The 13,103-nt window shown below is 42.3% G+C and overlaps 1 protein-coding gene across 1 annotated transcript in view; it reads right to left on the bottom strand.

Moving 5' to 3' along the window:
• Positions 1-208: 208 nt before the first annotated feature.
• LOC135220865 (zinc finger protein ZFP2-like) overlaps positions 209-13,103 on the bottom strand; it is a 49,285-nt gene continuing 36,390 nt past the window's right edge. Inside the window, exon 2 of the mRNA XM_064258442.1 lies at positions 209-4,878. Coding sequence (XP_064114512.1) covers positions 2,288-4,363 — 2,076 coding nt within the window. The 5' untranslated portion in view covers positions 4,364-4,878 and the 3' untranslated portion in view covers positions 209-2,287. The remainder of the gene's footprint in view (positions 4,879-13,103) is intronic.

Below are 13,103 nucleotides of genomic sequence, written 5' to 3'. Positions count from 1 at the left end.
AGAAACAATAACAGAAGTAGCACTCTTCACAACAATGAAGGAGAGCGATCACTCTCGCAGACATATTCATAACCCGGTAGTAGGCTATACTACATTGGTTAGCAAAAAAAGTCTACAGGAAGGTTAGCAGGTTCACTACCCTGACTTTTGTTTATGATTAATTGCGTACTACGAATCATACGTTTTCCCTTACGGAAATTAGACATGTTTACTGATTAATTGCGTACATACGAATCATACGTCTTCCTTACGGAATTAGACAAAGTCTCACACTCCTTACATGACAAATCTCGACAAAGAAGCAAGACTCATACCCCTCGTGCATACCAAGTGCGGATCTACCGAAGTTTTCGGTAGCCACACCCTATCTTTGCAGACAACACCCTCTGAAACTAGCCTAACTAGATTCAGATATCTTATGCAAAATGAATCAAATTCAAATCAATTTAAGATAGCGTATGTCTAGCCACAAATCCAAGTAAATAAATTAAAAGACAATTAGGATACTTAGCGGCAATGAAGTTTCCAAAATCTAAGACGGAGGTACTGGAAACAGGTGTTTCCAGCACCGGCGACAGAAAAATTATGAATAGAAAATGGGAATGGTTCCTGATACCCGCCTCCCAGCGGCGGGAATGGGTACTAACCACCTGGCCGACCACTGCGTGTGTCGGAAGTTTTTAAAATTCTGTCGGACTTCAGAAAATACAGCTATATATATATCTGACAGGTAAGTTTCATGAACAAAATAGGCAGTTCAAAGTATTTTTAGAGTGGTTTCAAATATTTGCAGATTTTAGCTATTCGGAGGGGGATTTGGTACCCATTCCCTGTAAATACAGATGGGTCTATGTATTAACACCAATTTTCAGTTATCATCATGCCATCGGGAAAGAAACCCCATCGCAGAGGGTTAGACAGTTCTCAGTTATCATTGGGGGTTCCATTCCTGATGGTATGACTTACTAAAAATCGCTGATAACCATAAATCACCAATAACAGCGCTGACCCCAGGTTATCAGCACGATAACTGGGGATCAGGGCCAATAACCGGATATCAGTCCTTATAACCAGAGATCGGCACTGAAAATCCAGTTATCATTGTCGCTAGACAAGCACCATAAAAGCTGATCACCGATAACCGGGGACTGCCTCTACTTGACTCATTTGTTGAAAGCAATGATGAGCTGACCAGACGACCAAAAGTGGAAACCTGATTGTAGAAAAATTTTGACTAGACAAGTAAAAAAATAGTGACATTAATATACATAGGATAAAAAATGAAAGAATATACATATGAAAAGGAATGCTATGAAAACTGGAAGTGGTGCTGGAGGAAAAGTAGATAAAAATTATGAAAACTGATAATCATTACTTGAGGCTTTATGCCTGAGAAATCAACAGCATAAGCAATCTATATTATAAAACAAATACAGGAGTAGTACCATGTGAAGAGGGAAAACTATATCTATAGTATGTACTACTTAAGAAGTCATTAAAAAACAAAGTGTACCAGAAGACTAATCAATTTAGTGATGTTATAATGATGAAACAAAACCTAGAGTGATGCCAGTGACAGGTATAAAAGATTTTGAGATAAAAGTTGGTAGTATTCATCAAGTTTCCATATTGACACCTCTACTGTTAATAGCAATGGAAGAAACTGTTAAGGATAGTACTAGTAAGGGAAGGCCCTGGTAGCTTAGCTTAATATGTATTTGTGGAGAAAAAGTGACTATGGAAGGAATGTAGCTAGTAGTAACAGAACATTGCAATTATTCTAAAGATACCTGCCAGGTCATTTGTTCTCTTACTAATTGAAAGATTTTATACTGTAGTGCAGATTCTTATTCTGCAATCTTGTAACTAATAACTTTTTGTATTATTCAGTTATAAAACAATGACTTCTTATGTTATTATACTCAAATAAACAATGACTTTTTATAACATTCAGAAACAATGTTCAATGATCCAGAATAATCTATTTTGCGTAATAAAAATTTACTTCACTACTTTCAAGTTACTGATACTATATGAGTAAAAAAAAAAAAAACAAGGTGAAAGTCATGGAACCCCAACAACAATACTGACTTACTCCTGCGAAAAAAATAAGCCATAGCAAATTCTCTCATTTGCTGTTGGTAGCTGTGGCAATATCTTTTCAAAACTTACGTGAAAGTACTGTACCTCATTTACAATGATAAAACATTTACTACAGCCACAAGAGCATCTTTTTCTAAGTTTAAGTAACATTATTCACCATTAATGGTCAGTCCTTAAAATTATACTACATCATATGATAGTGGTTAACTAAAAAGGGATTTGTATAACAGTTATCTGCACTAGCCATGACTTGTTTACTAAGCAAACTCATTTCTTTCTGCGCATGTTCCATCTGCGCCTTGTGTGCGGCTTCCATACTCTTAGCAAATTCAGCTCTTCTTTGGTTTTCTAATTCAATTCTGTTCTTTTCTGCCTCATGAACTAAATCATTGGGTTCTTCCTTGACCACATTAACATTTTCATTGTTCCCCATTTTGTTGCCATACATGTCATGCTTATTACAAGGATACATATTCTGCTCCTTAAAACGACAACTCTCATTATACTTCCTCCCACATTCACCAGATGTGCCTGGCTCTGGATTATCTGGATTGTATTCTTCTCCCCCATACGAATGGATAGCCATATGTTTTTTGAGGTGAACATTTTGAGTGAATCGACTGTAGCACATAGAACACTGGTATGGCTTTTCTCCCGAGTGTATCGCCATGTGAGTTTTTAAATTTCCATTGCGTGAAAAACCCTTATTACACACTTCACACTTATACATCTTTTCTTCGGGATGCATCTTTGTAGATTCATGCATAAAGGTAGATGCTGTGTAGTCTGTACCTTCACCTGTGACTCCATCTCCATTTCCAGTGTTGCCTTTCAAAGCATGAATACCCATGTGAGATTTCAAATTTGTTTTCTGAGAGAAGGACATACCACAAATAACACACTGGAATGGTCTTTCTCCCGAATGAGTTCTCATGTGTCTGTCCAAGTTGCCACTTTGTGTGAATTCCCTCCCACAAACACTGCATTTGTATCTCCGTTCCCCTGAGTGTACTAACATGTGTGTATTAAGGTTCCCACTTTGAGTAAAACTTTTATTACATACACTACACACAAAAGGTTTCTCACCTGAATGTATTCTCAAATGTGTCTGCAGGGTGCGGTTTTCAACGAATCCCTTGTCACAGACATTACATTTAAATGGCTTCTCACCCTTGTGAATTAAAAGGTGACGAGTGAGGTGAACTTTCTGGGTAAAACCTTTGCCACATTCTGGACAGTTGAAAGGTTTCACCCCCATGTGAATGAGCATGTGAGTCTTGAGGTGGCCCTTTTGAACAAAGCCCTTCCCACATTCAGTACACGTGAAAGGTTTCTGTCCTGAATGAACCAGCATGTGAGTGTCAAGGTGTACTCTCTGGGTAAATTCTTTATTGCAAATGCCACATGAATGGGGCTTTTCCCCAGAATGAACCATCATGTGCATAGTAAGTAAAGCCTTCTGCATAAATTCTTTGCCACAAACTGAGCAAGAATGGAGTTTCTCTCCAGTGTGTATTGCCATGTGAGTCTTTAGGTGAATCTTCTGAATGAATGCTTTTCCACATTCTGGACAAGAGTGAGGCCTCTCACCAGTATGCTGCATGCTATGTATCTTTAGATGGCCTTTCTGTGTGAATCCTCTTCCACAATCGGGACAAGCGAAAGGCTTTGCATCCTTTTTAGAATCCACACTGAAAGTAGAGTGGGTGGTAGCTGTTGGTGAAAGTGAAGATTCTCTTCCATCTTTGACAGTTTCCAGGTTGTATGCTGAATGAGAACTTCTTCCCTCTTTGGCAGCATCCAAACTGAAAGATGAATTAGGGCGATGCACATCTTTACTGGCATCCAAACTGAAGGCTGAATGAGAACGATGTGCTTCTTTGGCCCCTTCTAAGTTGAAGGCTGAATGAGGTCGACTTACTTCTTTGGGAGAATCTAAACTGAAGACTGAATGAGGTGTTCTTCCATCTTTAGCTGCCTCTAGGGTAAAGGCATTATGAGTATTCCTACCATCTTTTACAGCCTCCATAAAGGCATGACTAGGGTTTCTGACATCCTTTAACGCTTCCAAATTGAAGTTGGCAGAGCCATGAAGACCACCAGTGGCATCATTCATATTCCTGGATACTTCATGCAAATTCCTGGAAACGTCATTCAAATTCCTTGACACTTCGTTGACACTCCGATCATCCCTTGCTGCCTCCATGGTCATGGTTGCATGGAGTGCATGGGAAATACCACTTATATCTGGATAAAACATTTCAAAAAAGCAGTTGACTGAATAATAGCTGATGCCCGGGCACTAGCTACCATACCACTGAGATTTATTAAGGCTGTATGACATTCAACACTGGTAATGAACACCTCATAAAAAATTTCCCTTAATTTAGTCAAATGACACTTCCACAAAATGCAGGGATAGACTTTCAAAATATACTGCAAATTACTGAAGCAGCCAAAAAAAGCAAAATATATTTAACAGAAAAAGAAAATTAACTACTATAATTTCATAACAGCTTTTCTTCACACCTCATGACAAATTTTCTTACTGACATACTGCAAATTATAAATCCTATTTCTTGGACATAAACTGAACCACATTTTTGCTTTCTTGTATATCTATATCCCATAAAAGCAAAATACTGCAGCTACAATCTCACTGAAAATAAATATTTTACCCTCTCCCACCAGTGAGACCTGTCACTTTTGCAGGGCTGTAATGATTCCATGCACCTGAAGCTATGATTATCTGCGGTGATGCTCACGATGCAGCACCTGTAAGACAAATATATATAATTAATGTTAGTTTGCACTTCCATGGGTATGCTTACAATATAGCAAATATTGAAAATAATTCCTATTTTACTTAGAGATATACACCCAAATATTTTATACATGAGAATACACAATTCAAACTGGTAACTTTCCCCAAGTTTGATAATAGGTTCTGGTTTTTATATGTATATGTTCTTATGAGAATATAAGTAATTATCTTTTTTTTAATATAGAAGACTAACTCCTGATTTGAGATCATTCCACAGAACTGACAAGCATTGTTCCATAGTTAAAGAACATGCAAGGTTGTCAATCCCTCTGCCATGGCCAGGAAGTCTCTGCTAAAGAAAATGACTAAAGGAACAGTCAAACACCCAACCAGAATTGTTAGATTTCAGGTCATGAATATGGGGGGAGATTCCAGGTCATGAATATGAGAGGAGGGGGGTGTGAATCTTGCAATTTCCAATACAGCCTGGCATAGGGATGTACATAATGCCAACAGGCCCCTGTGCCAGGGGGATAGTTCACTGCATCAAACTATACTGTGAAAAGTTTAGTGAACCATGTTTACCCCCATTATAGAATGGAAAAAAAAGGGTAGGTATATTACAATATCAATACCCCTTCTTGTTACATTATCTTATCTAAGTCTTCAGACAAGAGCTAAGTTCTGTAGGTTTACACCTGGGGGTGTTTCAAATTGGTCAGGTTCTCCAAGAATAACAGAAGCCTGACATCTCACATCTAGATCAGGAATTATGACTCTCAATGGGTTGAGAAGCGGTGGACATCAGAATCTGGCAATATGATACAAGGTCCTCACAGAAATGCATGAAAAGGAAGATTCCCACCAAAAGATTTTCCTAATGTAAACACTAAAGTGAACAGCAATAATTCTAGCAAAGTGGTCATGTTTGGAAGAAAGGGTTTGTGTCTAACTGTGAAATGAAACATATTAAATTTTTAAAGTGGTACTAATCTTAATCTTATTTAACATACAAAGCTAAAGTTCAAGAAACAGAGATCCAAAAAATTTCAGAAATAAAACACAAGGATCTAAAAGAGGAATTAAATGAAAATCCCACAGCTGCACATAGAAGTAACAGTTAAGAGATGATGAACAAAATGAAGAAAGAAAGCGAGAATGAGGGTAAAGTAAAAGACAAAAAAGTGGATGCACCTATGGGCCAAGGAGACACCGTAAACATCCTTAGTAACACCTACAGTGTACCAAGTCAAGTGCAATGATGGCACTACCTCATCTATGGGGGCTGGACAGCAAGGAAACCTTTGATATGCAAACCAAACAGTCAACCTGGCCCAAAGTACCACAAACAAGCTACAATCACAGCAGCTACAACAACTGCCTTGCCTCCTGAATGAGCCCTAAAGGAAGCTCCATCAACAACAGAGTTCAACAAAGGGGCAGTGGTTACATCCACATTATCTTTAAGTTTACAAGGAGCCAAACAATCTGTGTACCAACAATGCTGAAGGAGTCCTGAACAAATCTCCATCTGTAAAAGTGTAAGCTGATTCTGTATGGCAAGAGTTGGAATGTGCTGACAAACCTATGGCCTTGAGCTCTCCCTCATATTGTGGACATGAATGACCTGGCTTAATAGTGTAAATCACTGAAAAAATTACACTTTTATGATGAAATAGTTTTATAAAGTTTACTTACCAAGTAATTGCATGGCTTTGAGCTTCCTAGCCACGGTAGTCTAAAAAATAAAAAATGAAATTTTCATTATTAAAATGAAGTTTTATTGTATACTTACCGAACAATTATAGAGCCGTGATTTCCACGAGCGGCAGGATACTAAATTCAAATTTAGCGCGTCGGCGTCGCCAACACTGGTGGTGATGACGTCATATCTCCACTCGCAGGGAGAACCAGGTACAACTGCCCAGGTGAATCCAATTCTTTTCTGCCCGTCCGTCCACCTAAGGGAGGAGGGTGGGAGGTATAATCATAATTGTTCGGTAAGTATACAATAAAACTTCATTTTAATAATGAAAATTTCATTTTTATTGTAGTGTCTTACCGAACAATTATAGAGCTGATTCACATTTATGGGGAAGGTGGGATTCAGTGGACCACTAGTATTTTTAAATGGTTACATTTATTGCAATACCAGTAAACACTCAAGGTGTCTGTTGTACCTTACCTTGTAAGAGAGCTACAGCAGACTGTTACTGCCTCTGGTCGGTGCTCTTCTTACTATTGTAGAGGAATTGGAATTTGCGCAAAGTTAGCCTCTACAGGAGTGGAATCCTTCCGTAGTTCAAGCGAGTCAAGGCTGACTGACGGAGGATAGTAACAACAAAGATTGGCCCTTGCCCTGGGCTAAGACCAGAAATTCAATCATACAAAACATTTGTCACCAACACCAGATTTAAAAACATATATACCCAACCATTGTAAAATCTGACCTAACAGACTGGTGAGTATCCCAGGTACTCAGTACCCCCAGCTTCCCTTGAACTCGACAACCTATTCAAGGTGAAAAGTTAGCATAGAGGTGACGACCCCTGTTGCCGTTTCTCCCAACACCATGCCAGAAACCGCCACCGGACCTAACGTTTTACAATTCTCGAAAACCGTTTCTATCTCTTTGAGATAATGACTCGCAAAAAACCGAATTCGATCTCCAGAACGTGCTCTGAAGAATCGAAGCTAAAGATAAATTCTTTCTGAATGCTAAAGAAGTTGCCACTGCTCTAACCTCGTGAGCTTTAACTCTCAGAACGGAAAGATTGTCGTTCTCGGACTGCGAGTGAGCTTCCCTGATAAGCTCTCTAATAAAGAACGATATAGCATTCTTAGAAAGAGGACGAGAGGGATTTTGAACCGAGGTCCAGAGCTTAGAAGATTGTCCTCTGATACCCTTAGTGGCAACAGATACTGCTTAATAGCCCTGACTGGACATAAGAGCCTTTCTTCCTCCTCATGTCCAACCAAATCAGATAAGTTCCTTACCACAAAACTCCTCGGCCAAGGATTAGAAGGATTCTCATTTTTGGCTAGAAAGGTCAAAGATACCGAAAATACAGCATTGCCTTGAGAGAAACCGACTCTTTTGTCTATAGCGTGGCAATTCGCTGACACGCTTAGCAGAAGCTAGTGACAATAAGAAAGAGTGCCTTCTTAGTCAAGTTCCTGAGTGAAGCCGACTTCAAAGGCTCAAACGGTGGCCCCATGAGGAACTTAAGCACCACATCTAAGTTCCAAGCCACTGTATCTTGCGGGAGCTTAGTGGTTTCGAAAGACCTAATGAGGTCCGACAGATCTGAATTGGAGGAAATATCCAAACCTCGATGTCGAAAAACCGAAGAGAGCATGGCTCTATATCCTCTGATCGTCGAAGGAGCCAGTTTCTTAGCGTTCCTAAGAAATAGAAGAAAATCTGCTATTTCTGTTAAAGAGGTCGCAGAAGTAGAGACTTTAGCACTTCTACACCACCTCTGAAGATTCTCCACTTCCCTTGATAGAGTTTGTTAGAAGACTCTCTCCTACAACGAGCGATAGCTTCTGCAGCTCTTCTTGAAAATCCTTTCGCTCTGACAAGATTCCGGACAGTCTGAACCCTGTCAGAGCTAGAGCGGACAAGTTTTGGTGGAACCTCTTGAAGTGAGGTTGTTTGAGAAGCCACTTCTCTGGAGGAAGAAGTCTGGGGAAGTCTACTAACAACTGGAGAAGGTCCGGGAACCACTCTTTCCTGGGCCAAAGGGAGCGATTAACGTTACGTTACATTGCTGTGCGACATGAACTTGTTCAGCACCTCTCTTATTAGACCGAACGGAGGGAATGCATAAGCTTCCAGACCCGACCAATCCAACAGCATTGCGTCCACCGACCAAGCTAGAGATCTGGGACTGGAGAAAAGAGAGGAAGACGGTTTGTTCTCGATGTCGCGAACAGGTCTATTGACGGTCGTCCCCAAAGGCGCAAAGTTTCTGACAAATCTTGTTGTCCAAAGTCCACTCCAGAGGTAAACACTTGCTGTTGACGACTTAACTCGTCCGCCAGGACGTTCATCTTTCCCGGAACAAATCTCGGGACTAGCTGAACCTTCGCTCGTTTGACCACAGGAGGAGATCCTTGGCTACTTCGTACAGAGAGAAAGACTGAGTCCCCCCCTGTTTCCGCACGTACGAGAGAGCCGTGGAGTTGTCGGAATGCACTGCCACTACTCCGGCCTTCTACTAAGCTCCGAAACTGTCTGAGCCCTAAGAAAATTGCTAACAGTTCCTTTACATTTATGTGGAACTTCTTCTCCTTCTCCGACCAAGCTCCTGAAGTCCGTTGATTTCCCAGTAGGGCTCCCCAACCTGTGTCCGATGCGTCGGAAAAGAACTGTAGGTTCGGGAGGATGGGTCGTAAATCTAACCCTTCTTCCAACCTTGCTCGAGAGAGCCACCACCTTAGGTCCTCTTTTATTTGATCTGTGACAGGAAAGGTAATCGAGTCTGGTTGTGTCTTCCTGCACCAAGAGGCTCTCAGGAAAAACTGCAGAGGTCTCATGTGCAGTCTTCCCAACGTCACAATTTTCTACCATGACGTCAATTTGCCCAGGAGCCTCATCCACTGATTGGCAGAACTTACCTTTTTGTCCAAGAAACTCCTGAACTGTCTCAGACAGCCTTGAACCCTCTCTTCGGGACAGAAAAGCCGAAAACTTGAGCATTCAGAATCATCCCCAAATAAAGGATGCTCTGAGATGGAACCAACTGGGACTTCTGTTTGTTGACCAGAATTCCCTAACTTTCTGGCAAGATCCAGAGTTGTTCCAAGGTCCTTCATGCACCGACTCTCTGATTCCGACCGGAGAAGCCAATCGTCCAGATGAGGGAGATTCTTACTCCTAATATGTGTAGCCAGCTTCCTATCGGGGATAGAACCCTGGTGAAAACTTGAGGAGCGGTCGCTAGTCGAAGCCAAGCGCCCACGAAATTGAAACACCTTGCCTTCGAACATGAACCTCAGGTACTTCCGAGAATTCGCGATGTATCGGAATGTGAAAAATAAGCGTCTTGCATGTCCAGAGAGACCATCCAATCCCCCTGTCTGATGGACTCCAGAACCGACCGAGTGGTTCCCATATGAAATTTTGTTTTCTGGACATGCAAGTTCAGGGCGCTCACATCCAAAACCGCCTCCAGCCCCTGATGACTTGGGAACTACAAAAAGGCGGGATTGTAAAAGCCTGGAGGAAAAAAAAAAAAAAAAAAAAAAAAAAAAAAAAATCCCCCGGTATAAATCTGTATCTATACGCTTCTTTGAGAACAAGCGCTTCCACTTCTGCGGCTAGCGCCAGAAATTTGTCTGAGCCCGGAGAGTATGCCTGGAATGGAATTGGCACAGGTGAGAGCGAGGGAGGTGAAACGAGAGGAATACGATAGACCGAACTTGAGTACTTGCACTACCCAGGCTTCTGCTCCTCTGTTTTCCCATTCCTCCCAAAACAGAGCCAGCCTGGCTCCCACTGGTGCATGAAGAACCGAGCTTTCATTTGGAAGGTTTGTTAACCTTGGCCGAGGCCCTTAGACTGAGGTCGCAAATTCGATTTCGGCCGAAAGAAGCGCTTGGGTTTTCTCCCTCGAAAAGGCGCTTGGGCCAGAGGAGAAACCGAAGGAACAGTCTCCACAGGAGCTTTAGGTCTCTTTAGTAGACTGTGCCAGTAAATCCGAAGTAGATTTCTTATCTAGCGCAGACGAAATTGACAACACTACATCGTCTGGAAAGAGGTTATCTTTCACAAAGGAGCAAACAAGAGAGCAGACTTCTGTTGGGACGTAACCCTTTTAGAAGCAAAGGAGCAGCAAAGTTGCCTTTTCTTAAGGGTACCAAAGGCGATGAGCGAAGCTAACTCATCACATCCATCCCTAAATGGATTTGTCCGCACAGGACAGAACACCAATCCATCCTCCGCTAACAACTCCTGGGAAAGAGAAGGACAGTCTTCGATCTTGGCCGCTAAAGCGCCAATAGTCCAATCAAGGAAGCTAAAGACTTCCAAAAGTTTAAATTGATTCTTTACAACGTGGTCCAACTCAGGCGCTGTAAAGAAAACTTTCGCTGCGGCGAAAGCAGATCTTCTAGAGGAGTCGATTAAACTGGAGAAGTCTCCCTGGGAGGAGGCAGAAACTCCCAGAGAAGGAGCTTCCCCAGTTACATAAAACCTATACCTCTTACGAAGCAACTTAGAGGGAGGGTAAGCAAAAAGAGCCTTCCCTAAGTCTCTTTTCATAGACAATCCATTTCTCCGTCTCTTTCAACGAATGTCTAACCGCTTTAGATAGAACAAGTTTTGGAGGAGAGGGTCTGAAGTTTTCCTCCTCATCAAAAAAGTCGAAGTTGGGGAGCGCCGGAGCCGCTTTCTCAAAATAATCTGGATAAGATACCAGAAGAAATCTAAGGAGACGTGAATAACACGAGAGGTGATGTGAATCCTCCTCCTCTACTTCTTCTTCATTCTCCGATACCGCCGAAGAAGTAGACGGAACTACAACCGGATCTGAAGGTTTCGAACCACCCTTGGACTCATTCATCCAGTTGGTTAACATCTCTAACTGCTTGCGCAAAGGCGCCAGAGACGAATCAAAAACAGTTAACGAAGGCTTGGAAGAGCCTAAATGCTCAGCAGGAGGCGGAAAAACTACTTGCGCCTCGCTCGGAGCCGCCGAAATTCGAGGCGAAACAGGCGCATCAGGCGTAACAGACGAAAAAGCGCCTAAAGAAACACCCTTAGAACTGCTAGCTACAGCGCTAAAACCACAATCTCTACTAGTAGATGGAGCCGAAAAAGGCACAGATTGAGGCGACGAACGAGCCGCTAACGGCCGCGGCGCAACCCTACTCTCAGGCTCCTTATACCGCTTGACTGGAGGAGGCGAAGAATCGGCGCCTGAACGCCTCTTTAAGGGAACGCGAAAACGGGCGAATCTCGCCAAGAGCGCCGCGCGACCGGAGACGAATCGCTTGAATCATTCGAAAGGCGTCTGACCGCAACACCTTTCCAACGCTTAACCGAGCCCTGTTGAGGCGCAACAGGCTCAACAAGAGAGGCGCCTGTCTGTGGGCAAATCCCGATCGACTCCCTTGGACTTCCGGTATGTCCTTCTCCCCGGTGCGGGGGAGCTGGACAGTGACCTTGTCTAGGAGACGTGTCAGACAGACAGACGCACCCTCAACTACACTCTTACTGAGGCCGTTTCTCCAAAAAACGTCTTAACTGAATTACCAAGTTGCAAAACCGTATTCGCTAGTACCGAAAATTTCTGATCTTAACCTCGATTCCAGACTGGCAATGGTGTCGGAAGAAACTACACGGAAAAGCCGGAGAAGTGGGATTATAGAGAGGAAATAGGAGGTGTAGTTAAAGGAGACATAACAATTTGAGGAGAAACAGAAGGAACAGATGCATCGCAAGACGAAGCAGAGCTAAGTCTACTTTCCCTAAGCGCTGCTTTTCTAATTCTGTCTTTAGCTAATTTCTCCGAGTATGAACTAAAAAACTTCCATTGAGAATCAGTCCAATCACTACACTCGTTACATGTTCGATCTGCTGAACAAACCTGTCCCCTACACTTAACACATTTAGTGTGAGAATCATATTCTAACTTGGATAATCTAGTTTTACATCCTGAGATGCAAAACCTAACTCCCGACGGACTAGAATCCGACATGGCAACGCCTAAATAAAAAGCAACAATAACAACAACGCCAAAAAAGAGTACTTCACCAATTCGAAGATCAATCCAACCAGAAAAAAAAAAAGCGAAGCAAAGTCATCCAACCGCACCGACCACCGATGTTCACCGGACGCCGGCAGGAAAAGAATTGGATTCACCTGGGCAGTTGTACCTGGTTCTCCCGCGAGTGGAGGGAGATGACGTCATCACCACCAGTGTTGGCGACGCCGACGCGCTAAATTTGAATTTAGTATCCTGCCGCTCGTGGAAATCACGGCTCTATAATTGTTCGGTAAGGACACTACAATAAATTCAAAATTTCACGGTAGTGCTAGCATTTGTTTTGGTGTAGGTAACAGGGACTGGGAAGAACAACTTTCAGAGAGCTTAAATTCCTTTATGTCCTTATGCCTATGCGAGGGGAGGAGAGAAGGCTCCAATTATGTAATTGCTTGGTATATACAGTGGACCCCTCTATTCACGGGGTATGTGTACCAGACTCCCCTCTGAATAGTTAGAACCCA

Source organism: Macrobrachium nipponense, chromosome 2 (assembly GCF_015104395.2).
Source record: "Macrobrachium nipponense isolate FS-2020 chromosome 2, ASM1510439v2, whole genome shotgun sequence".
Taxonomy (NCBI): Eukaryota; Metazoa; Arthropoda; class Malacostraca; order Decapoda; family Palaemonidae; genus Macrobrachium; species Macrobrachium nipponense.
The sequence above is the reverse complement of the archived record's forward strand: the minus strand, read 5'-3'. Positions and strand labels throughout refer to the sequence as shown.